Source organism: Achroia grisella, unplaced genomic scaffold (assembly GCF_030625045.1).
Source record: "Achroia grisella isolate CSIRO2021 unplaced genomic scaffold, CSIRO_AGI_Agris_v1 utg2471, whole genome shotgun sequence".
Taxonomy (NCBI): Eukaryota; Metazoa; Arthropoda; class Insecta; order Lepidoptera; family Pyralidae; genus Achroia; species Achroia grisella.
This window is the reverse complement of record NW_026712739.1, coordinates 251,186-278,268: the sequence shown is the minus strand read 5'-3', so window position 1 is coordinate 278,268 and position 27,083 is coordinate 251,186. Positions and strand designations below refer to the sequence as shown.

General features: G+C 35.9%; 1 protein-coding gene across 1 annotated transcript in view; it reads left to right on the top strand.

Annotated features, from left to right (window-relative positions):
* The window catches only part of LOC131842748 (lachesin-like), a 187,839-nt gene that overhangs the window by 150,851 nt on the left and 9,905 nt on the right, over positions 1 to 27,083 (top strand). The window contains exons 3-7 of the mRNA XM_059191312.1: positions 3,969 to 4,076; positions 8,172 to 8,261; positions 9,987 to 10,114; positions 20,643 to 20,837; positions 24,782 to 24,814. Coding sequence (XP_059047295.1) covers positions 4,013 to 4,076; positions 8,172 to 8,261; positions 9,987 to 10,114; positions 20,643 to 20,837; positions 24,782 to 24,814 — 510 coding nt within the window. The 5' untranslated portion in view covers positions 3,969 to 4,012. The remainder of the gene's footprint in view (positions 1 to 3,968; positions 4,077 to 8,171; positions 8,262 to 9,986; positions 10,115 to 20,642; positions 20,838 to 24,781; positions 24,815 to 27,083) is intronic.

Sequence of the window (27,083 nt, the reverse complement as noted above, 5' to 3'; positions counted from 1 at the left end):
CACCCGTTCACGAGTATGACAGATGAGCCAGCCATCACTGCGCTCGACCATATTTTAGGGAGCCCAATGACCCGGCCCACCACGCAGCCACAAGTCTGGACATTTTAGTGAGCATGACTACTCAAAACACTAGACCACGTCACAGCTACTTACTTTACAATAGGATTATTAGTCCACATTACTAACAATGCCATTCCCAAACTCTGTACTATTATAAATTATTATTATTATTATTTTCACTATTATCTCATTTTCTCAGCTTTTGATGATTTTATTATTATTACTAGCTGTCCCGGCAAACGTTCTGCCTTAAAATAAAAAAAAAAATTAGGGGTGGACTACCCCTAACATTTAGGGGGATGAAAAATAGATGTTGGCCGATTCTCAGACCTACTCAATACGCTCACAAAATTTCGTGAGAATCGGTCAAGCCGTTTTGGAGGAGTATGGGAACGAAAACTGTGACACGAGAATTTTATATATAAGATTATTGGTCTGGTTAAGAATTTCTGATGAAATTTAAATTAATTATCCAGGGTTGTTACCGTAGAATGTTCACCCTCATTTGTACAGTCGGTGAAGCGTGAAACTTGACATTTACATGGTAATACAAGTGCGTGAGTGACGCGCTTCAGTTATTTCATAGGGTGTTCAAAACCTACCCTGTACCATCGTAAGCACAGATTATTATATTAGAGTCCGTTAGTTTTCTGTTCCCGATTCTTTCCTTCCCCTCCCTTAACTAGCACTGAACCGACTGTACGGCGGCCATGACGCGCGCGCATTGTGTTGTGAATTAAAATAAATTAGAACTGAGTTAAACCTACTGTGAAACTGGAAAGCTAGCGAAGATACCTTCGAGACCCTGAAGCCCAAGAAATCCGCAGAACCATAAAGGTAAATGACTGACGCTTCCTTATTTTTCCCTATATATATACAGAGAGTAAATTCCCTAACATTTTGGTAGCAGAGTAGTTTCCCAAACATAGGGGATGGAGGGAAGAACACTATGGTGATATTTTATCAACCGACTTCAAAACGGGTTTTTTATAGATGATAATGGAATGGTGCACCCGCCTGCGCTAACGGTATACGCTGGCGGGGCAGTGGAGCATGATAAGATAATCATGAGGTCAGGTCAGTTAGCACATCGTGACAAATTCACCAGGAAGTTATCACGATGGTTTCCAGGGGGAACCGCGTGGAGGTCAACCTGACATGGTACATTGCTAGTAATATCTGTTGAATCATATTTATTGAGCAAAGCCTATTACTCACTAAACGATTACTTGAATGACGAGCATGCATGGCAATAGTTGTTCATGCACGGGATTTTCATTTAATGTTAGACATAGATATCTATTTAAATGAACTGGCTTTTAAAAAAAAAGGAAATTCAATTGTGTTTCTTTCAAGTCTGTATCTACGAGTATGTATAATATGTACAGATGTATTTACGAAAAAATCGATGTCTTTATATTAGTAATCTAGTACCCATAACACAAACTTTAGATAGCTTAACTTGGGTCTAGATGGCGCTGTGTGAATTGTACTGAGATTATTGTTATATTATACTGAACCGGACGGTAGGGAAAATATATTAATACAAAAAACTTTGCTTTCATAAACGGCTAAAATTTCCTACATGAATAAATAATTTTTGATTTTATTTGATTTGATTATTTGGAATACATATTTAGGATTTCGTGTGAATCCAAAACTGCCAAATAGCAATTGTTCAAAATCTACCCTGTACCATCGTAAGCACAGATTATTATATTAGAGTCCGTTAGTTTGTGTTCCCGCGGTTTCTGTTCCCCTCCCTTACCTACAGTACTGAACTGACCGTACAGCGGCCTTGACGCGCGCGCGCATTGTGAATTAAAATAAATTAGAACTGTGTGAAACCTACTGTGAAACTGGAAAGCTAGCGAAGATATCTTCGAGACCCTGAAGCCCAAGAAATCCGCAGAACCATACAGGTACGTGACAGACGCTTCCCTATATATATACATAGTACTTTCCCTAACATTTTGGTAGCAGAGCGTATTTTCCCTAACAGCAATATTGACGAAAGTAAATAAATAGCTACTTCAGTAACAATAACACAGATGGCAACACTAAAAACCGCTAGCGGATTATATTTACAATAGATATTTGAATCTATCGAATTCTCAAATTCGTTTATTCTATTAGATAATTGGGCTATTGACGCAACTGTCAGTCTATTACTGACAGATGTACGGCTCTTGTTTGCGAATTGCACAACTGTTCACAGAGTAATTAACTACTTCAGAGAGAACAAGATGTTAATCAATAATCTTATATATAAAATTCTCGAATTGCACAACGGTTCCGATTCTCAGAAATTTTGTGAATTAACTGAGAATCGGTCAATTAACTACTTCAGAGAGAACAAGATATTAATAATCTTATATATAAAATTCTCGTGTCACAGTTTTCGTCCCCATACTCCTCCGAAACGGCTTGACCGATTCTCATGAAATTTTGTGAGCGTATTGAGTAGGTCTGAGAATCGGCCAACATCTATTTTTCATTCCCTCTAAATGTTAGGGGTAGTCCACCTTTAAATTATTATTTTTTTATTTTAAGGCTAAACAACGTTTGCCGGGACAGCTAGTCTTATGTATAAAATTCTCGTGTCACAATGGTAGTTACCGTACTCCCCCGAAACGGCTTGACACATTTCTATGAAATACTAGCTGTGCCCGCGCTTTCACCAGGATGAAATTTATAGCTTATATTATTCGATGTATAAGCTATATTAGTGTAAAGTTTCGTCAAAATCCGTTCAGTAGTTTTTGCGTAAAATAATAACAAACATCCATCTACACTCACTAACTTTACGTTTATAATATTAATAAGATTGTACGCATATTCAATAGGTCTGAGAATCGGCTACTATCTATTTTTCATACCCCTAAGTGATAAGGGAAATCCATCCATAACATTTATTTTTTATTTTTAGGACAACTTGTTTTTCATAAATTAAAGAATTCGTTAACGATAATAATGTTTTTATAGAAAAACTTTAAATTCATAGCACTGACAATATTATCTGATTACATTAATAATGAGTGCGTAGCAATTTCTATGTTGATCATCGCATGCCTCTTACGTGTTATACTGTAATTATTTATATAAAAAAAGTCTAGTAAAAAGAGCAGCACACAAATTTCTTGCTCATTCTTCTTGTAATGAATCTGCATTCCGAATGAGTGCTAGAATCAAAATATGACTATTCAAAAGTGCTTGTAATGAGTCTATTTGTCTATTCGTTTTCTACACTAGGCTCGCTGGTATATATAAGGTAGAGAGAAAAATATTAATAGAGAAAACTTGACGTTCAAAGTCGCGATAAGATCCTACTCAAAAAATTATTTTTAATTTTGTTGATTTGAATAATAATAATAAGTCTCAGGACAATTCACACAGCGCCATCTAGACCCAAGTTAAGCTAACTAAAGCTTGTGTTATAAGTACTAGATAACTGATACAAATACATAGATTTTGTTTTCGTAAATACATACATATTATACATAGAAAACCGCCAGACAAACAATCATACTCATGAATACAAATATTTGTGCCGTGCTAGGAATCGAACCCGCGACCATCGGACGTAAAGCGGTATGTTAGACCGCGAGACCACCGAGGTCGTCAAATTAATGATTTGATTTGAATTATTTTTTATTTGATTTATTTTTAAATTATATTAAATTGTAATATTTATGCGACGGTACGCTGGGCAATTTATATGTCGTAATTTTTTATGTAACTATTGTCTCTTGTTGTGTTGTGCTTGAGACAACACAACGTGACAATAAAATATATTCTATTCTATTCTTATTTGACTGATTTTTGATTTGATTTGAATTATTCTTGATTTGATTTGAATTGAATTCTTTTTGATTTGATTTTAATCAAATGTTCTATTTTGTTGACAGATGAGACAGTGTGAAAAGCGGGCGAGCCACGGCGGCTAGCAGACATGGAGGGGGGGTGGCTGGTGCTGGCGGCCGTACTCATAGCGGCGCACGCGCAGAACAACAGGAGTGAGTGTCTACTTTATACGTCTTTATTAAACAAGTTGACATTATACAAGGCTTGCATCCGTCCCATCATGACTTACGCTAGTCCCGTATTCGCCCACATACCCTACTGTTTAATCAACAGACTACAGATCATACAGAATAGGTTTCTGCGTCGAGCCACCGGTGCGCCGTGGTTCGTTCGCAGCGTAGATCTCCACCGCGATCTTAATCTGCCCTCCATCAAGCAGTTTATGAAGGAAGCGTCTCGACGCTACTTCGACTCTGCCCAATCCCACCCTAATCCGCTTATAGTCAGTGCGGTCGACTACGCACCGAGGAGTAATATCCGACATACGCGACAACGTCGCCCGAGGCACGTTCTCATTGACCCCGACGTCCCCATAACGGCAGGTAACCTCCCCACGGGCCCACCCGTTCCACCCCGACCACACTTTTACACACACACACACACACACACACGACACCGTCCTCGCCGGCGAAGACGACGACCTCAAACACACAATATCGCGCATTCAACCGGGCGCCTGCGCGCGCCCGGGCGCTCCACACCGGCGCCCCCGGGCGCCGCTCCGATCGATCCCCCGTCCAATTCAAACGGGGATCGAAATTACGACGGCCTGAGCCGAGATTCGAACCCCTAATGGTGCCCTCAGACTAAAGTCGTATCCGTCGGGCAGGAGTTGGCCTTCAGCCGCTCCATAAGTCCTTCCGCGGGTTTGGAGTGCCATCTGCACTCGCCCCATAACGTCCGGTGAAGCTGTAAAGGCCATCTACGGCCAACAGCATTAGAGTAGTCCGAAAAAAAAAACGTCTTTATTAGGATTAACTACCTCGAGGTTCTGGCGATAGTCGCGGGTTCGATTCCTCCGTGGAAACATTCGCACTCATGTGTATGATTGTTTGTGAATGAATGCAAAAGAGTGGACCAGCATGAGCATGCTGAGTGCTGCGGAAAATTGCCCGACCCGACAACCCAGGTCAGATTGTCCTGGCGCCGCAAAATTAGTAGATCCAACCCCGTATAATGTGGGACAGAGCTAAGAAGATGAAGGTATAATTGTTTGTATCGGTCTGGGTGTTTTCTATGTATATTATGTATGTATTTACGAAAAAATGTATCTATGTATTTGTATAAGTTGTCTAGTACCCATTATACAAGGTCTGCTTAGCTTAAGACTAGATGGCGCTCTGATCTAAATTTCCAGAGATATTATTATTGTTACCATCGTTAATTGTGGACCGATTTTCAAAATATTTAAATTTTTGTTGATAGTGTGTACACATTGTGTTCCCAAGCCAATTTAGAAAAAAACTGAATAATAGACTAACAAAAAACAGTGTAGGTCTTGCAATAAAATAGGATACAAATGTTCCTTTCATAATCAAGAGGCATGTACCTTTTAGATCCACCATTAATTCTTAAAGAAATATAGCATACTTAATAATAACCCAAAATGCATCAGCCAATAAATCTACAAAGATAAACAAAAATGAACTTTCCAGAAATATTATTTAACGATTACTCGGGACAATATCAAGCTATCAATTGCTAACAGCAACCAACCAAACAAACTTGTCAAAACAAATAAATAAACGCGCCAAAATTGCCGAGTTGACGGCCATCTTGTAAACACTGCGTTAGCAAATGGCGTCGAGACGGGAAGCGGGAAAAGTGGCTTCCTGTTTTTACTTCATTCTTACAATTGATAACTATTAAAAACATAAAATCCATAGCAATGACAATATTATCTGATTGCACTAATAATGAGTGCGTAGCGGTTTCTATGTTGATTATCGCATGCCTCTTACCTGTTATACTGTAATCTTATATATTTTTTCACAGTTTTCGTTCCCATACTCCTCCGAAACGGCTTGACCGATTCTCATGAAATTTTGTGAGCGTATTGAGTAGGTCTGAGAATCGGCCAACATCTATTTTTCATCCCCCTAAATGTTAGGGATAGTCCACACCTACATTTTTTTTTTATTTTGAGGCAGAACAACGTTTGCCGGGACAGTTAGTATATTCATAAATATTGAGTATATGTGTAAATATTTATTTAATATTATATATTATATATAATTATGGATTAGTTTATAATATTTTTTATACATTGTTATTTTAAATGGTATACCTACATTTTTTGTTTTTTTTTTTATTTTTTAATGCACTGCCCACTAGATCTCTATCTGCCCAATGGTTGACTGGGAGAAAACACCTCAGGGTGTTAAGTCCGCCATAGGCATCTATATCTATATTTGTGTATTTGTGCATAAAAGATTAAATAAATAAAATAAAAGAATTTGTCTATGATAATAAAAAAAACAATACATTTTTCAGTGTTCTTCTGATAAATATATCTAATTTAATTTGTTCCTCGAATAGCTATTATATTTTTTTGCTATTGACAATTTTGCTATTTGGCAGTTTGTATTCACACAAAATAATTTGTTATACTTATTGACTTTTATGAAATTCATAAAAGTCAATAAGTATAACAAGTTTGTTAACAAAATCCTAAATATGTGATGGTAAACAACATTTATTTAAAAGAGCAACACACAAGTTTCTTCTTGGTTTTTTCTTAAATACATATAATATGTATGTATTTAAGAAAAAAAATACATATCCGTCATACTCGTGAACGGGTTCTGCTTGTAGGAACAGGTCTGTTCAGGTTGCGAACACTGATTAGATTTTTTGTTTTTTGCAATAGCATATGCTGGTGGTCACTCTATTCTCCCAAATTTGAATTTAAATGACTGTGTATTATTGTAAATATGTACAACATTTATGTTTACATAAAAATGAAAAGAATACGAGCTGAGTTTCTTGTCAGTTCTTCTCATCTCGAAATCATTCCGAACTGACGGTAGATTTGACATATCATAAGTCTGTAATAGACCTACACGAATAAAGATATTTTTAACGTGAATTTGAATTTGATATGTCTATCTATTTGTATCAGTTATCTAGTACCCATAACACAAGCTTTAGCTAGCTTAACTTGGGTCTAGATGGCGCTGTGTGAATTGTCCTGAGATTATTATTATTTATATATTTCGCTTTCTCAACCTTTTTGCTGGTTTTTTACGCTTTACGCCGTATACCAAAATGACAGGCCATAAAGTAAGTGCAATGTGTGTGTTTGTATGTATGTGTGCATGTATGCGCGTGTGTATATCGTGAACCTTTTAATTTACGTAATTAATTAATTAATTAATATTATACTCAACTTGTTTAATGCAATAATTCTTAACTTGGCTCTAGATGGCGCTGTGTGAATTGTCCTGAGATTCTTATTATTGTATTCAACTCCTATTTTTCCTATCAAATGCAGTAAATACTCCCATACGTTCGCGAGAACATCCGATGCACTGTAGGAAGTGGTTAGCCTCTTGAATGCATTGATAAATTGAATACGAAATGCATTGCTGGCCTTCTTCATAGCAAAATCATTTCCCGTGTGGGCTCTTGGGAAATCGATTTAAAAATTCTTGTTATAAAACTGAAATGACACTAATCTTATTAATATTATATATATATATATTATATATTATATATATATATATATATATATATATATATATATATATATATATATATATATTATATATATATAGAAAGTTTGTGATTATGGATGGATGTTTATTACTCTTTCATGCACTTTCCAAAAGTTTAAATATTGTATGTAATGCGACTTCGTCCGCGTGGAATTTAACTTTATTTTTCTAAAATAAAAGTAGGCTAAGTTACTCATTATTACATCAGCTACCTGTCAAAAAAAGTCCCGTCAAAATCGGTCCAGTCATTTCAGAGATTAGCCGGAACAGACCGACAGATTGACAGACAAAAATTGTAAAAAATGTTATTTTGGTGTATGTACCGTATTTATATTCATATGCATATAGTAAAAAACGGTTATTTCAATATTACAAACTACTTGTAGAAATTACAAAAATAACTAATTGTAAAGTACAAAATTTTGTACTCTGCGAGGATTCAAACCCATTATTGTGTCTTGTCTAGATGGTACTAAAATAAATAAATAAAAAATGAATATTATCATTGATATTATTTAGTATCTGTTACAGATGATGGCCCGCGGTTTCTCTCACGCGGTCACTCCTTCAGGACTGTCGTTGGAGACACTTTACTACTGCCTTGTCAGGTTCAGAACTTGGGTAAGTACATACATACATCTAAATATATATAACTCAAAAGTGACTGACGTAGTGATCTATCAACGCACAGCCCAAACCACTGGACGAATCGGGCTGAAATTTGGCATGCAGGTAGATGTTATGACGTAGGCATCCGCTAAGAAAGGATTTTGATTAATTCTACCCCCAAAGGGATAAAATAGGATCTGGTCAAGATCGCTGGAAGACATTGGATGCGAGCAGCGCAGGACCGATCGCCGTGGAGATCTTTGGGGGAGGCCTTTGTTTAGCAGTGGACTTCTTCAGGGCTGAGGTGATGAACCTCAAAGAAAGGCCCTTTATTTGACTTTGTAGAATGTGACTGCGGGGACATTCCTGAGGCGGTACTTCACTGTGAACTTCTCTTATATAAGTCACAGGTTCGGCCGCACATGGTGTACTGCACTCATCTTTGGGCGAAAGCATCTGGATACCAGCTCGGTCCTTTTGACTCGGTTCAGAGACGTGCTATGAGAATTATCGATGATCCCAATCTCTCTGGCGGTATCGAGCCACTTAGTTTGAGGCGAGACTTCGATTCGCTTTGTGTGTTCTACCGATTTTACAACGGTCTGTGTTCTGAGGAATTGTTCGACATGATGCCTACGGCCACCTTTTACCATCGTACCGCTCGCCATCGACAGGGAATTCATCCCAACACGCTGGAACCTAAGTGGACTCGAGCAGTGCGGTGTCAGAGGAGCTTCCTCCCGCGTACACTTAGATTGTGGAATGAACTAGCTGACGAGGTTTTCTCCCGACTACAGCATGGGGTTTTTCAAGAAGGGTATATTAAGGCTTCTTAAGGGTCGGCAACGCGCACGTGATACCCCTGGTGTTTCAGGCGTTCATAGCCTATGGTAACCATTTACCATCAGACCGTATGCTTGTGTGCCATCACTACGTGTGCCACCATCGTAATGATGGTGGCACACAAACATACACAAGCATGATAATAATATATTATATATGGTGCACCCGCCTGCGCTAACGGTATACGCTGGCGGGGCACCAGTGGAGGATGATAAGAACATGAGGTCAGGTCAGTTAGCACATCGTGGCAAATAAACCAGGAATTAAAAATCATTGTATCCATGAAGCTGCGTAGATGTCAACCTGACATGGTACATTGCCATTTCAGCCAAGCAGCTTGCTTTGTAAGCTGTTTCGCTTGTAGGGTCCAGCTTAGGTAGTGAAATTACAGGACAAGAAGCTTGATATCTTAGTCTTCCAAACGCCAATCTAGAGCTACCGGTAGCTTTGACTTATCATAAAAGTCTGTTATTGACCTACATGAATTAAGATATTTTGATTTTAGAATATACTAGCTACTCGCCCCGGCTTCGCAAGGGTGTACATGTATTATATAGAATAGAATAGAAAAGAATAGAATAGAAAAGAATAGAATAGAAAATCATTTATTCAAATAAACTTACATTGAAGCACTTTCGAATAGTCATTACATTTTTTAATCTACCGCTCGTTCGGAAAGCTGTCTCATCACATGAAGAACGAGCAAGAAACTTAATTAATTATATATAAACATTCCTCTTGAATCACTCTGTCTATTAAAAAAACCCGCTTCAAAACCCGTTGCGTAGTTTTAAAGATTGAAGCATACATAGGGACAGACAGCGACATCGACTTTGTTTTATATAATGATAATGATGAAGTAAGATGACTACAATGCTAATATGAATGTTTCAGGGTCTCTGGTCCTCCTGTGGAGGCGTGGACCCGCTGTCCTAACGGCTGCCAGTCTAATGGTCACCAGGGACGAGAGATTCAGACTGGTAGATGGTTATAACCTGCAGATAACCGACGTGGGCCCACAGGTGTGTATTAATTTTAGATATGTTCTTTTTATTTCTCAATTTGAGCATGTTTGACCACAATCTCACATGATATCATGGTCTCTGGGTGGTTATGGAATAGAATAGAATAGAAAATAATTTATTCTAATAAACTTAATTTAGGCACTTTTGAACAGTCATAGTTATCATTCTTTTAATCTACCGCTCGTTCGGAAATCTGTCTCATCACAAGAAGAACGAGCAAGAAACTTGTGTGTTGCTCTTTTAAATAACCGTTGTAACTTTACAAATCATCAACTAGCACTAATTTATTAGGGTCAAATATTAAATACACAATAAGACAAGCAGACTCGTTCACGAGTATGACGTATGAACCAGCCATCACTGCGCTCGACCATATTTTAGGGAGCCCAATGACCCGGCCCATAACGCCGCCACAAGTCTGGACATTTTAGTGAGCATGACTACTCAATCCACTCGACCACGTCATAACTACTAAAAGTTACCATATGGTTTGCAAAGTTGTATAGTATAGTATTTGCACTTTACATAAGAATGCATGCAATACAAATAAATTATTAACATTATTTCTAGAAAGCATGGTCTAACAGATCCTCTAGAATGACAACGCATGAGTGGTATCACGGGTAACGTGATAACGTGATGTCCGTAGTGCTGTTCATGTATAGCGACGGTTACCACTTACCATCGGGTGGTACGTCAGCTTGTAACTACAATAAAAGTACCAGGAGAACATAAGTTTACAGGCAGTTTGTTGAGAGATATGACCTGTGAAATTACAGTGTATGGAGACCGGACCTCGTAGTCCTTCAGATCTCCACCGTATTAAGGTCACATGATAACGTGATGTCCGTAGTGCTGTTCATGTATAGCGACGGTTACCACTTACCATCGGGTGGCACGTCAGCTTGTAACAAAAAAGTGTAGCGAAACTACATTAAAAGTACCAGGAGAACATGAGTTTATAGGCAGTTTGTTGAGACATATGACCTGTGAAATTACAGTGTATGGAGACCGGACCTCGTAGTCCTTCAGATCTCCACCGTATTAAAGCAACATGTTAACGTGATGTCCGTTATGCTGTTCATGTATGGCGACGGTTACCACTTACCATCGGGTGGCACGTCAGCTTGTTTGGCATTACAATAACAAAAAGATGTAGCGAAACTACATTAAAAGTACCAGGAGAACATGAGTTTATAGGCAGTTTGTTAAGACATGACCTATGAAATTACAGTGTATGGAGACCGGACCTCGTAGTCCTTCAGATCTCCACCGTATTAAGGTCACATGATAACGTGATGTCCGTAGTGCTGTTCATGTATAGCGACGGTCACCACTTACCATCGGGTGGCACGTCAGCTTGTTTGGCATTACAATAACAAAAAGATGTAGCGAAACTACATTAAAAGTACCAGGAGAACATGAGTTTATAGGCAGTTTGTTGAGAGATATGACCTGTGAAATTACAGTGTATGGAGACCGGACCTCGTAGTCCTTCAGATCTCCACCGTATTAAGGTCACATGATAACGTGATGTCCGTAGTGCTGTTCATGTATAGCGACGGTTACCACTTACCATCGGGTGGCACGTCAGCTTGTTTGGCATTACAATGACAAAAAAATGTAGCGAAACTACAATAAAAGTACCAGGAGAACATGAGTTTATAGGCAGTTTGTTGAGACATATGACCTGTGAAATTACAGTGTATGAAGACCGGACCTCGTAGTCCTTCAGATCTCCACCGTATTAAGGTCACATGATAACGTGATGTCTGTAGTGCTGTTCCTGTTTACGTTAAGACTGTTTATGTTTTTCCTGGCATACATGATATTTTCATAAACGTATTGAGAAGCAACGGTGAGGATATCTGAATCCGTATAGCACTCTCGCAAGGACTCCGTGGAAGCTATACCATAAATGGAGCGAATAGCTCTCTTTTGTAGAATAAATATTGTATTTATATCTGCTGCTTTACCTCATAACTAAATATCATACGACATAATGCTATGGAAATGGCTAAAATAGACAAGTTTAGCCGTTGCCACGTCTGTTAATTGTCTAATTCTTCTTACCGCATAAGTGGTAGGACTAAGTCGACTCGCTAATTTAGAAATATGGGCTCCCCATTGCAACTTGAAATCTAATGAGATACACAGAAATACAGTATCGTCAGCAAAATTTATAGGTTTATTGTCAAACTGAAATTCATGTAGGACATTTTAGCCGCTTATGAACGTCATCTTTTTTATAGTATATTTTTTTCATTACCGTCCAGTTCAGTATATAGATCCAATTGAGAAGAACTGGCAAGAAACTCAATTGATTTTTTAAAGCCAGTTTATTTACAATGTATATTTATATAGGTCTCTATGTCTAACATTAAATGAAAATCCCGTGCATGAACAACTATTGCCATGCACACTCGTCATTCAAGTAATCGTTTAGTGAGTAACAAGCTTTGCTCAGTAAATATGATTTAACAGATGTTTTGAATTTATTTAAGTAATTCCGGTGCATCCTGACCTGTTACGATATGTTAGTGTAACGTTATTTTTTTATCCAGTTAATATAAAAGACAAAAGAATTAAGAAAGAATCCTATTAACTGATTATTTGACAACTCAGTATTTTTTCCCACATTTAACTGGATTCTGTCAAAAAATTATCTCAAATATTTCTCTTTTATTGCCCAAAGGAAGAGGGGTCGAGTTTTGATGACATTAGCAAGGAAGGGGCGTCAGTTGGCATCAGAATCTATTATGAATTCCATTTTTTATGTACACTAACATTCTATTGCTTACAAATTATGCTTTATAGAATAGAATAGAATAGAATAGAAAATCATTTATTCAAATAAACTTAATTTAAGCACTTTTGAATAGTCATAACAATTTGTTTTTTATCTACCACTCGTTCGGAAAGCTGTCTCATCACAAGAAGAACGAGCAAGAAACTTGTGTGTTGCTCTTATAAAACGAGGTTATAATTTATTACATAAATAGAACTAGCAGACCCGGCCACGCGTTGTTGTGGCTAAGGTTCTTGAATAAAATAATATTGCGACTATAAATTGAGATGTAAGCTATCCTATCTTTCAAGTTGGATCAAATTGCACACAATGTGCAAATCAAATTTGCAATCGGTTCAGTAGTTTAGGAGTGCATCGCGGAAAAACAACGTGACACGTAATTTTTATATATAAAGATATAAAATTCTCGTTCAAATTCAAAAGTGATTCAATGTAAGTTTATTTAAATAAACGATTTTCTATTCTATTCTATTCTATTCTATTCGTGTCACAATGTTACTTATTATACTCCACTGAAACGGCTTGGCCGATTTTAATGAAATTTTATATGCATATTCAGTATGTCTGAGAATCGGCTATCTATTTTTCATACTCCTATGTGATAAGAAATGTTTTTTTTTTAGATTTTTTTTTTATTTTCATTATAATTATAATGTGACATCAATAAAACCCTATTTTTTATAATGTGTCATTAATAAAACCCTGAACCACAAATTTTCACCTTTCTACCAGCAACCCCTATTTTTTAATAGCGATTTTAATTTATATGGGAAAACAAACGTTTGCCGGATAAGCTAGTTAATAATAATAATAATAAACTTATGTCACTTTAACGACCTCGGTGGTCTAGCGGTTTAGCACACCGCTTTACGTCCGATGGTCGCGGGTTCGATTCCTCGCACGGCACAAACATTTGTATTCATGAGTATGATTGTTTGTGTCGATCTGAGTATATATGTTTAAGTATTTATATCAGTTGTCTAGTACCCATAACACAAGCTCTGCTTACCGTGGGACTAGATGGCGCTGTGTTAATTGTCCAGGGTTATTTATTTATTTATATCAGTTGTCTAGTACCCATAACACAAGCTCTGCTTACCGTGGGACGAGATGGCGCTGTGTTAATTGTCCAGGGTTATTTATTTATTTATATCAGTTGTCTAGTACCCATAACACAAGCTCTGCTTACCGTGGGACTAGATGGCGCTGTGTTAATTGTCCAGGGTTATTTATTTATTTATATCAGTTGTCTAGTACCCATAACACAAGCTCTGCTTACCGTAGGACTAGATGGCGCTGTGTTAATTGTCCAGGGTTATTTATTTATTTATATCAGTTGTCTAGTACCCATAACACAAGCTCTGCTTACCGTGGGACTAGATGGCGCTGTGTTAATTGTCCAGGGTTATTTATTTATTTATATCAGTTGTCTAGTACCCATAACACAAGCTCTGCTTACCGTGGGACTAGATGGCGCTGTGTTAATTGTCCAGGGTTATTTATTTATTTATATCAGTTGTCTAGTACCCATAACACAAGCTCTGCTTACCGTGGGACTAGATGGCGCTGTGTTAATTGTCCAGGGTTATTTATTTATTTATATCAGTTGTCTAGTACCCATAACACAAGCTCTGCTTACCGTAGGACTAGATGGCGCTGTGTTAATTGTCCAGGGTTATTTATTTATTTATATCAGTTGTCTAGTACCCATAACACAAGCTCTGCTTACCGTGGGACTAGATGACGCTGTGTTAATTGTCCAGGGTTATTTATGTATTTATATCAGTTGTCTAGTACCCATAACACAAGCTCTGCTTACCGTGGGACTAGATGGCTCTGTGTTAATTGTCCAGGGTTATTTATTTATTTATATCAGTTCTCTAGTACCCATAACACAAGCTCTGCTTACCGTGGGACTAGATGGCGCTGTGTTAATTGTCCAGGGTTATTTATTTATTTATATCAGTTGTCTAGTACCCATAACACAAGCTGTGCTTACCGTGGGACTAGATGGCGCTGTGTTAATTGTCCAGGGTTATTTATTTATTTATATCAGTTGTCTAGTACCCATAACACAAGCTCTGCTTACCGTGGGACTAGATGGCGCTGTGTTAATTGTCCAGTGTTATTATTACAATTTCAATGCAAACCGTATCGGATCAAAACACTAAATACGCAAATTATACCTTGAGAAATGCTAAACAACGCACTAAAAGGTAATTGGCGGGAAAAAATATGATAATTGAGGTATAAAAAGCTTTTCGGAGGCGTATCATTATTTTTTATAGCGCCCTGAGATATGACCCTTGTGTAATTTGGTTTGTAGATATTTCCACCCCAATGTTAGGGACTAAACACGTTTAGAAACAATTATGCTTTGAAATTATATATAAAACTCTTTTAGATATATAAAATTCTCGTGTCACAGTTTTCGTTCCCATACTCCTCCGAAACGGCTTGACCGATTCTCATGAAATTTTGTGACAGTATTGAGTAGGTCTGAGAATCGGCCAACATCTATTTTTCATCCCCCTAAATGTTAGGGGTAGTCCACCCCTAATTTTTTTTTTCATTTTAAGGCAAAACAACGTTTGCCGGGACAGCTAGTATACATATATGTTGAATTGCTAGATATTCCGAGTGATATCCACTAGTTTTTATAGGATTTCACTTTAACTTATTGTTTCTAAGTATCGTTTAGAAAACGTCAATAAGTTTAAATTTAAAACATCTGTGAAAACATATTTACTGATACTAAACTGGACGGTAGGGAAAAAATATAATATAAAAATTTGACGTTTAAAAGCGGCTAAAATGTCCTAGTGAATAAACTATTTTTTTTATTTGAAACATTTACTATTATAATATATTTTATTTACGTTTATAAAATTGTATATACAAAATACAGTCAAGATGATTTAATTAACTAAAGGTACTTATTTTTATCGGAGTTGAATAAAGTTTTACAGCAGTGTGCGTCCCTAAATTGTCAAAAAAAAGATTAAAATCATTACATAGTGAAAAACAAAGTCGCATTCGCTCTGTCCGTCCCTATGTTTGCATAAATCTTTAAAACTACGCAACGGATTTTGAAGCGATTGTTTTAATAGATAGAGTGATTCAAGAGGAAGGTTTATATGTATAATACATGTACACCCGAGCGAAGCGGGGCGAGTAGCTAAGGTCGTATAAATCACTTTCTACTTTCAGTACTAGATAACTGATATATTTATTTGTTTAAGCTTTGGATTCCATAATTTTACAGAATAGAATAGAATAGAATAGAATAGAAAATCATTTATTCAAATAAACTTAATTTAAGCACTTTGGGGCCATTCAAGTATTACGTAAGCAAATTTATTACAATTATTTACCCCCCATCCCCCTTGTCAGCAAAAGTAAGCAAAGCTCTTACCCCCTCCCCCCATGCTTACGTAAACATTTTTCAATTAATGTATTATTTTTTAGCAAAGACGATGTGAGGGTTGACATTTGCGTAAAAAAGTAAATAATTACCGATGACGTAATCATCATCTAGACTCCCCCCCCACCCCCCATGTCATCCAAAATAAGCAAAGCAAAGACCCCCCCACCCCCCCCAAATAGTGCTTACGTAATACTTGAACGGCCCCTTTTGAATAGTCAACATTTTTTTAAATCTACCGCTTATTCGGAAAGCTGTCTCATCACAAGAAGAATAAGCAAGAAACTTGTGTGTTGCTCTTTTAAACAATCCTTGTAAGTTCACATTTTACAAGTCGAAACGTGTGAATACAAACTACCAACCAGCACTAGATATATTGTTGTACAGTACAGTACACTACAGTAGATATATTGTTGTAGTAATAAGGAAAGAGACTAGGTAAACGGAGAAAATATATTAATATAGACAACTAACATATTACAAGAATGTAATATAAAAGAACTATAAATTCAAATACAAATTTAGAATATAAAATACATATCTGATTAGCCAGTTACAACACTCCCCCTTAATCAGAAATGGTCAATAAGCAATAAAAAAAAGGAATTACAAAAATAAATATTTTGACAACCCTATACCTACTATGTGTTTGATAAAACATCAGCAGGCAGGAAAAGAAAAGGAAAAAAAAGGGAAAAAAAATTGCCGAATTACGACAAAAAGTGAACTGTGAAATTAAACAATCAATAATTAAACAAAACCTGGACTATAACAAATAGTGAACTTTGAAAATAATGTTAAAATAAGATTTCATATAATTGTATATGCAGTGTAAGAATTCATAATGCAACAATACAACACAATGTAATGAAAACATATGAAATTAGTAGTATATATAAGATTTATATAATTGTATATGCATATTGGTAAATCTAATCCTCCTAATAAAGATGGGTGACACTGCATGTTGTCAACTCACCCGGCCGGCCAGCGGTGGTTCTGGGCCAGACGGATAAGGTCTGCCTCGGTGTCACTGTTAGGCAAATTGTAACATCTCGGCTGGAGTTGTACAAAAGTGGAAATTAAATAAATATAATAATATTAAAGTAAATTAAAAAAGGCACGGACGAATATATCTGTGGAAAATTGTATTCTCAGGAAATTTTTTGTGAGCGTTTAAATTTAAAAAAAAACATCAGCAGGCATGTCGCTGCTTTTGAAATATTCTAAAAATAAAAATTTTATTACATTCTTGTTTTTTGATACTTCGATTCCTTCATTCTATTTCTAATTGTCAATATGTCTATATTAATATATTTTCTCCGTTTACCTAGTCTTTTTTCTTATTACTACAACATATATAGAGAGGTATAATTCAAAATAGATTAATTATGGGTCCTGTTAGGCACAGCGAGCGGAAGACAAGAGATATAATAATAATAATAAAACCAGCAAAAGCTGAGAAAAAATAAATAAATAATAATAATAATAATAATAATAATAAAAGCTGCCATCTTAAATACCTGTCGTACAGTCCGAAAATTTCTCGAAATCGATGAAAATGATATAACACCAGTCACACCAGGCACACAATAAGTACACACACACTCACACATACATACACGCGCACACACACATACACACACTCTGTACTTACTTGGTTTCGGCCCGTAAGTGTGGAGAAAACCAGCAAAAGCTGAGAAAAAATAAAGAATAATAATAATAATAATAATCTCAGGACAATTCACACAGCGCCATCTAGACCCAAGTTAAGCTATCTAAAGCTTGTGTTACGGGTACTAGATAACTGATACAAGTACATAGATAATTTTTTTTTTTAAATACATACATAATATATATATACATAGAAAACACCCAGACCGATACAAACAATCATACTCATGAATACAAATGTTTGTGCCGTGCGAGGAATCGAACCCGCGACCATCGGTCGTAAAGCGGTGTGAGAGAGCTAGACCATAGGTCATCATACCTAGTTATTTATTTATTAATTTATTAACAATTTATTGCACCAGAAAGACAAATTATTAAACAAAGAACAAACTAGTAATAAGTAATAAGGTACAAAAGAAGGTCTTATCTCGTAAGCAACCTCGTCCAGACAACCTTTGGGTAGAGGAGAGAAGACAGAAAGTGGTAGATGGCGCAAGGATGGACTAGAGAAAAAAAATGGCATAGGAATACTAAATAATAATAATTTACATATACTACTTACATATATATATATATATATATATATATATATATATATATATATATATATATACAATTTATATACTTTATATACTAATACTAGCTGTCCCGGCAAACGTTTTGCCTTAAAATAAAAAAAAATATTTAGGGGCGGACTACCCCTAACATTTAGGGGGATGAAAAATAGATGTTGGCCGATTCTCAGACCTACTCAATACGCTCACAAACTTTCATGAGAATCGGTCAAGCTGTTTCGGAGGAGTATGGGAACGAAAACTGTGACACGAGATTTTATATATAAGATATACATATATATATATATACATATACATATTATATACAAATACAAAATACACAGGAGTGTTAAGTAAGTAATTATGTTACACGCAATTTCGAATAAGCTAACTGGATGAAGAATGACAGAACAAGAAAAGTTTAGTTGGAGGGATAGTACATTTAACATAGTTCTTGTAAACGGTCAGTGATTGTGCGACGAATAGAAAATGAAAGTGAGTCCCACAAACGAACAGCTAGTTCAGAAAAGGATGTAGCATAGAACGAGGATGTATGGGTAGCCCATGACTTTGTGCCTCACCGAGAAAGAAGAATCTTTCTTTAAGGAAGTGAGGAAATTACATTTTTTATTAATATTAATGTTCAAAATCTACCCTGTAACATCGTAAGCACAGATTATTATATTAGAGTCCGTTAGTTTTCTGTTCCCGCGAGTTCCCTTCACCTCCCTTAACTAGTAACAAACGGACTGTACAGCGGCCTAGACGCGCGCGCGCATTGTGTTGTGAATTAAAATAAATTAGAACTGTGTTAACCTACTGTGAAGCCTACTGTGAAGCTGGAAAGCTAGCGAACTATAAAGCATATAGCAGAACCATAAAGGTAAATGACTGACACTTCCCTAACATTTTGGTAGCAGAGTAGTTTCCCAAACATTAATATACACAGAAAACACCCAGAATCAGACTGATACAAACTATGGTACTCAGACCACTTACCACCAGGTGAACTGTCCGTTTATTCATTCTATTCACATAAAAATAACACATTAAATTTAATTCCATTACAGAGCAAGATTAGAGCGACGCGTAACAGAGTAATACCTATTTCTCTGTAGCCATAAATATTTGTGATTCCATTTTCAACTGTTCTATGTTATCATTTAATGAAATCATGAACCTGCTATCCTATTTAATGATTAATTAAGTTGTTTAATGATTCAACGGTGATTTAAATGTAACGATTCTTTGAATTTCGTCCGATTCGTTCGACTTACTGAGCAAAGCTTATAAGAAATACATTCTCTGAGCGGCCGGACCGTAGGATCATTGTGTTAGAATTCACTGGACCAACGCTTCAGAATATAGTCAGTTCTGTTATGTTTGATGCCTTTTCATGACTAAACTACTAAACTGTATCATGATCTCAAAAACAATGAGTGAAATAGGGGATGAAAGATTGTCTAGACTTTCTTTCAGAGAGAAATAAAAGCCAGTTTCAAATAAATCAGCTATAACTCGCAGTGCGATTCTCGCAGTCAATCAAATTCAAATTCAAAAATCATTTGTAATATGAAATAGGACATTTTAGCCGCTTACGAATGTCAAGTTTTTTATATTATATTTTTTCCCTACCGTCCAGTTCAGTATATAGATCCAATTGAGAAGAACTGGCAAGAAGCTCAATTGGATTACTTCTTTTTTAAAGCCAGTTTATTTACAATGTATATTTATATAGGTGTCTATGTCTAACATTAAATGAAAATCCAATGCATGAACAGCTATTGCCATGCACGCTCGTCATTCAAGTAATCGTTTAGTGAGTAATAGGATTTGCTCAGTAAATATGATTTAACAGATGTTTTGAATTTATTTAATGGTAATTCCAGTATATCCTTTGGTATCTTATTGTAAATTTTTATACCTATTCCCATAAAAGACCTATTAACTTTTTCTAAACGATACTTGGCGAGCAAAGAAATATTTTTAATATCCTATTTCTTTCTTTATTTAAATAAAGATTATATCTATTTCTATAAAAGAAACTTTATTTCTATCTTTCAGGATGCAGGAGACTACGTATGCCAGATCTCCGATAGAATTTCCCGTGACCAAGTTCACACAGTGGAAGTACTGGTCCCTCCCAGCGTGAGAGCGTCGCCGGAGTCTCGGCACGCGGCCGCACGTCGTGGAGGCGCTGCAGTATTAGAATGCAGAGCTGCTGGCAACCCAGTACCAACTGTCACTTGGCATAAACTGGTAAGACAGACCTCATAATCATTAGAAGATCCGATCATCCCTAGGGGGGTGAAGGTTGGGACCTCGAGGGCTCTATCCCTAAAGGGTTGGGATCAAGTAATAAAACGAATGTTATCCGCACTGTTCTTAGATGCACACATCCCTAGAGGGGATGAAGGTTGGGACCTCGGGGCCCCTATCCCTAAACGGTTGGGATCAAATAAAATAAATAGTATGAAACATATCATAACATTTAAAACCTTAAAAGATATCCCCAGGGGGTGAAGGTTGGGACCTCGAGATCTCTAAGGATTGGGATCAAATAAAATAAATAGTATGAAACATATCATAACATTTAAAACCTTAAAAGATCCGGGGGGTGAAGGTTGGGAACTCGGGGCCCTATATCTAGAGGATTGGGATCAAATAAAATAAATAGTATGAAACATATCATAACATTTAAAACCTTAAAAGATCCGCACATCCCCAAGGGGGTGAAGGTTGGGACCTCGGGGCCTCTATCACTAAAGGATTGGGATCAAGTAACAATACGCATGTCATCCGCACAATCCTTAGAAGATCCGCACATCCCTAAGCGCGGTGAAGGTTGGGACTTCGGGGCCCCTATCCCTAGAGAATTGGGATCAAATAAATTATAAAAAAAATAGCACAATGTTAAAAAAAATTGTACAGTCACAATATTTTTTTATCTTTATTCGTTCAGTTCGGCTAGCTCACTTGATTTAAGTTTGATTCTTAGTTGATTCACATGAATGAGTAGGTAGAATATGAAAAAAAGTTTATTAATATATTAAAAAAAAATCCAATCTGGTTTATTAACATAAAGCAATATAATATGTATCTTATGTTAATACTAGCTGTGTCCGCGTAAAATTTATAACCTATATGTTATTCTGATATGAGTATAAGCTGTATTTCTGTAAAGTTTTGTGGTTAGGTTGGCGTGTTGATATACAGAAGGAGTGATATTAATAAAAGATTGAATATATGACGGTGTATATAATATCAGAATTAAAAATAACAAATAATAATTAATTTAACAACTCATTTAGATCAGTAATTTGCAAGCGAATCAATTTGACATTTTGACAATATACTTTTTATTAAATGTGTTTGTGTTATATGGCTAGTTTATGCAAGGAGGTTGGTAGCCTACAGTTTCATCAAAATCCGTTCTGTGTTTTTGCGTGAATCAGTAACAAAAATCTATGCATCCATACTCACAAACTTTCACGTTTATGATATTAATAAGATATTTATAGTATATACATATGTATATAAATAGCCTTTGCCCGCGGATTCGCTCGCGTTATTTTATCCCCTTAGGGGTGGAATTTATTAAACCTACCTTTCTTAAGGGATGCCTACGTCATAGTAGCTTTATGCGTGCAAAGTCTCAGCCCGATCGTTTTAAAATTGACAAAGTTTCATACAAACTTTCATCCCCTATTTTATTCCCTTGGGGGTAGAATTAATCAAAATTATTTCTTAGGTGATGCCTACGTTGTAGTAGCTTTATGCATGCAAAGTCTCAGCCCGTTCGGTCTAAAATTGACAAAGTTTTATACAAACTTTCATCCTCTGTTTTATTCCCTTGGGGGTAGAATTAATCAAAATCCTTTCTTAGCGGATAGCTACGTCATAACATCTACCTGCATGCCAAATTTCAGCCCGATCCGTCCAGTGGTTTAGGCTGTGCGTTGATAGATCACTATGTCAGTCGCCTTTGAGTTATATATATTTAGATACACACACATGTATGTTGTTTGTAATAATTACTATTATTAAAACAGGTTTCTGAATGCATTAAAATATCATATTTGAGTACAGTGTAATCGTTTCGGATTTCCTTTCCGTCCCATCTGAGTATATAATTACTGTTCTTAATTGTGACGCGCGGTAGCTCACCTCACCACTGTAGCGTTAAAGATATTTTGATTTTTTATTTAATTTAATTTAAAAAACATATATATATTTGAAACTAGCCTTTGCTCTCGGCTTCGCTCGCGTTAATTTATCCCCTTAGGGGTGGGATTTATCAAAATCATTTCTTAGGGGATGCCTACGTCGTAGTAGCTTTATGCATGCAAAGTCTCAGACCGATCGGTTTAAAATTGACAAAGTTTCATACAAACTTTCATCCCCTTGGTGGTAGAATTAATCAAAACCCTTTCTTAGCGGATGCCTACGTCAAAACGTCTACCTGCATGACAAATTTCAGACCGATCCGTCCTGTAGTTTGGGCTGTGCGTTGATAGATCACTATGTCACTAGTTCATTAGTAAGTTTGTTTGGTAGTGTGCTACATGGCTTATTAGTGACGCGTACATTCCACGCAGAGTCGTAACGTGGACTGACTTTACACTCAACTTAAATCTATGTTATCTGGAGAGGTACTAATGGAAGGGTGCCGAGTGTCGACAGAAATTTATGTGAGAACATCGTAGTCTTTAATTATATAATGTTTATATTATCTCACATACTTTCGTGTTTATAATATTTTACCCTCGGCTTTGCTCGCATAACATCATTACTGGCTACTAGATACAGGCGCTGTGTTAATTGTCCAGGGTTATTTATTTATTTATATCAGTTGTCTAGTACCCATAACACAAGCTCTGCTTACCGTGGGACTAGATGGCGCTGTGTTAATTGTCCAGAGTTATTTATTTATTTGCTATAAAAAATTCTGTGATATGTTCTACTGTTTTAATACGATATATTTTCATTTAATTTGAATATAGTTGGTACATATACAAATATATGAATCTATATATATAAAAATGAATTGCTGTTTGTTAGTCTCGCTAAAACTCGACAACGGCTGAACTGATTTGTCTAATTTTAGTCTTGGAATATTTGTGGAAGTGCAGGGAAGGTTTAAACGGTGATAAAATATGAAGAAATTGCATGTAGAGTAGTAAAAACAACAATAGACAATAGAAAATTATTTATACAAATAAACTTAATTTAAACACTTTTGAACAGTCATATCAATTTGTTTTTTATCTACCACTCGTTCGGAAAGCTGTCTCATCACAAGAAGAACGAGCAAGAAACTTGTATGTTGCTCTTTTAAATAATCCTTGTAAGTTTACATTTGTAAGTCGAAATGTGTGAATACAAACTACCAACCAGCAGAATTTTTTTGGGTCAAATATAAATATACAATAAGATTAAATCAGTCGTCAGAGCAGACCAGTCCCTACAAGCAGCACTCGTTCTCGAGTATGACGGATTTTACAACAATTTTAACAACTTTTTTTTGTTTCGGTCTTTCCCTTTATAGGGAAAGGCAAAAGGACTCAGCCCATACAGCCATTGTCTTCAGTAATATTTTCTTATATTATTTTTTTTCCAATGAATTGGAATTTTTGAAATTTTTTTTGATAAATTCTGTTAGTTACAAATCTTGAAAAGTTGATATAACGTACTCAAAAATGGATTTTTAAATTTCTGGGTTCAATATATTCTGGATGGAGCGCGGAATCTCCATTCTATCATATATATTGATCAATTTATCAATAAATATTAATCGCTTTGTTTCGAGTAAGTGAGATCAATTTAGAAAACGATTCTGAATTTGGGTTAGGTTGGTTAGGTGTTATATATAGTTTCCCATACAAACTGCTGATACCTGTCTCGAAGATCTTCGCTAGCTTTCCAGTAATTTAATTTATTTTAATTCACAACACAATGCGCGCGCGTCAAACAGGGTGCGTTCAGAGATTTATTGTGTAACTAAACTTCAAAAAACCTTTGAAATTTTTAATTTTGAGGCGAAACGGAGTTTGGGGAGTCAACTAGTAATAAATGTTTACTGTATAAGTTGCAACTATATTATCCTACACAATTTGAATGAATAAATAAATAAAGATAAATGTTTAGATTTGTTTGTCTGACTGTTTGCTTATTTTTTTCATGTCTTCATCACGTGATAACAGAAGCTACCTGAGCCAACAAATTGGCCTGAACTGGTAAGCTACTAAAAACATTAAAGCACCTATTTTTTTTATCCGCCATAGACTTTTTATTAATTATAATTCAGTATAAATCACGTTTTATTTTTATTAAGTTCCCGATAATTTCAAATTCAAAAATCATTTATTCATGTAGGACATTTTAGCCGCTTATGAACGTCAAGTTTTTACATTATAATTATTTATTTTCCTACCGTCCAGTTCGGTATATTTTTTTCCCCTACCAATACAATTGAGAAGAACTGGCAAGAAACTCAATTGAATTACTGTTTTTTAAAAGCCAGTTTATTTACAATGTATAGGTATTTATATAGTATAGAAATTTGGCAGTGTTTCAATAGCCCTGATCACGGGTGAACTGAAGAGCACCGGGTAGGTGGTAAATAAATCTTTTATGGGCATATATATGAAAGAAAGAAAGAAAATTGTTTATTTGGTACACTGAAAATAATTTTTAAAATTTCATTTACATTTTATATCAATAATTAGAGTACCAACTAGGTCTCCGCTCAGCATATGTCGTGACGGGGTGCCACGACGCTGGTTTTCAGCGGATACCTTCATATATAATAAATATAATAAAATAATAATAATAATACACATACATACATAAATCCAGGCGGACAACACAAAGCAAACATTTACGACCTACTACCATCATCTGCTTCTTCCTTATCCCATTTATTTGGGGTCGGCGTAATATGTTTTTCGCTTCCATTCATCCCTGTTCGCAGTCATCGCGTTATTTACTTCCTTTCTTACCATATCATCTTTCACACAGTCCATCCATCTCTTTTTTGGCCTTCCTCTGCCCTTATAACCATCCACATTCATTTGTAACATCTTTCTTAAAATATTATTTACGACCTACTACCATATATAAATAAACATCAAACATAAACTACACACTGAAGACATAAAATAAACATAAATATATCTGTGTATATATATGCGTCTGACTTCATTTACCATCTTTCATTTACCATCTACCCGCTGCTCTTCAGATCACCCGTGATCATGACGGTTGAAACACTGCCGAAATATCGGGATCTCAACAAATATAAAACGTGGTAAGATCCTATGTAAATCATAATTATACGTATAAATAATGACAGCGTCAAAATTCAAATAGTATATACTTATAATTTCCAGGAAACAACGCACATAGCTTTTTATTTATCCGCCATAGACATTTGCTTTTTTTTTTATTTATAACTAACTACTCACCCGGCTTCGCACGGGCGTACATATATCGTCATTAATGTTATAAATGCGAAAGTAACTCTGTCTGTCTGTCTGCCTCGCTTTCAGGCCTAAACCACTGTACCGATTCAAATGAAATTTGGTACACAGATAGTATAGACCCTGAGAAAGGACATAGGCTAATTTTTAATGCGAAAAAGGGTTGTAAAGGGTTGAAAGAGCGAATGAAAGTTTGTATGAAATATTGTCATTTTAAATCTAGAAGCTTTAAACTTATTTCTTAGGCTGCTGATGAAATATAAATAAATATGACATTAAAAGTTTGTAAAAATGTTACTCTTAAGGGATTAAAAATAAAAAAATAGGGGATGAAAGTTTGTATGGAAATTCGTTATTTTTTCTTTATTTCATCACTATAATACGCGGACAAAGTTGCGGTCTCAGCTAGTTATACATATAAACCTTCCTCTTGAATCACTCTATCTATTAAAAAACCCGCTTCAAAATCTGTTGCGTAGCTGTAAAGATTTAATCATACATAGGGACGGACAGACAGCTACTTTTATAGTATACTAGCTGTCCCGGCAAAAGTTGTTTTGACTTAAAATAAAAAAAAAATTAAGAGTGGACTACCCCTAACATTTAGGGGGATGAAAAATAGATGTTGGCCGATTCTCAGACCTACTCAATACGCTCGCAAAATTTCATGAGAATCGGTCAAGCAGTTTCGGAGGAGTATGGGAACGAAAACTGTGACACGAGAATTTTATATATAAGATAATGATACTTAGGAATAATTGCACAACGTTATGTAGTTGATTTGTCTCGATCTTCTCATTCCAACGGGAATAGAATCAAAACGGTCTTCATTTTAATAACTAGCTGTACCCGCGACTTCGTCCGCGTGGAATTTACCTTTATTTTTCTAAAATAAAAGTAGCCAAGTTACTCCTTATTACATCAGATACCTGCCAAAAAAAAAGTCCCATCAAAATCGGTCCAGCCATTTCAGAGATTAGCCGCAACAAACTGACAGACAGACAAAATTTGTAAAAAAAATATT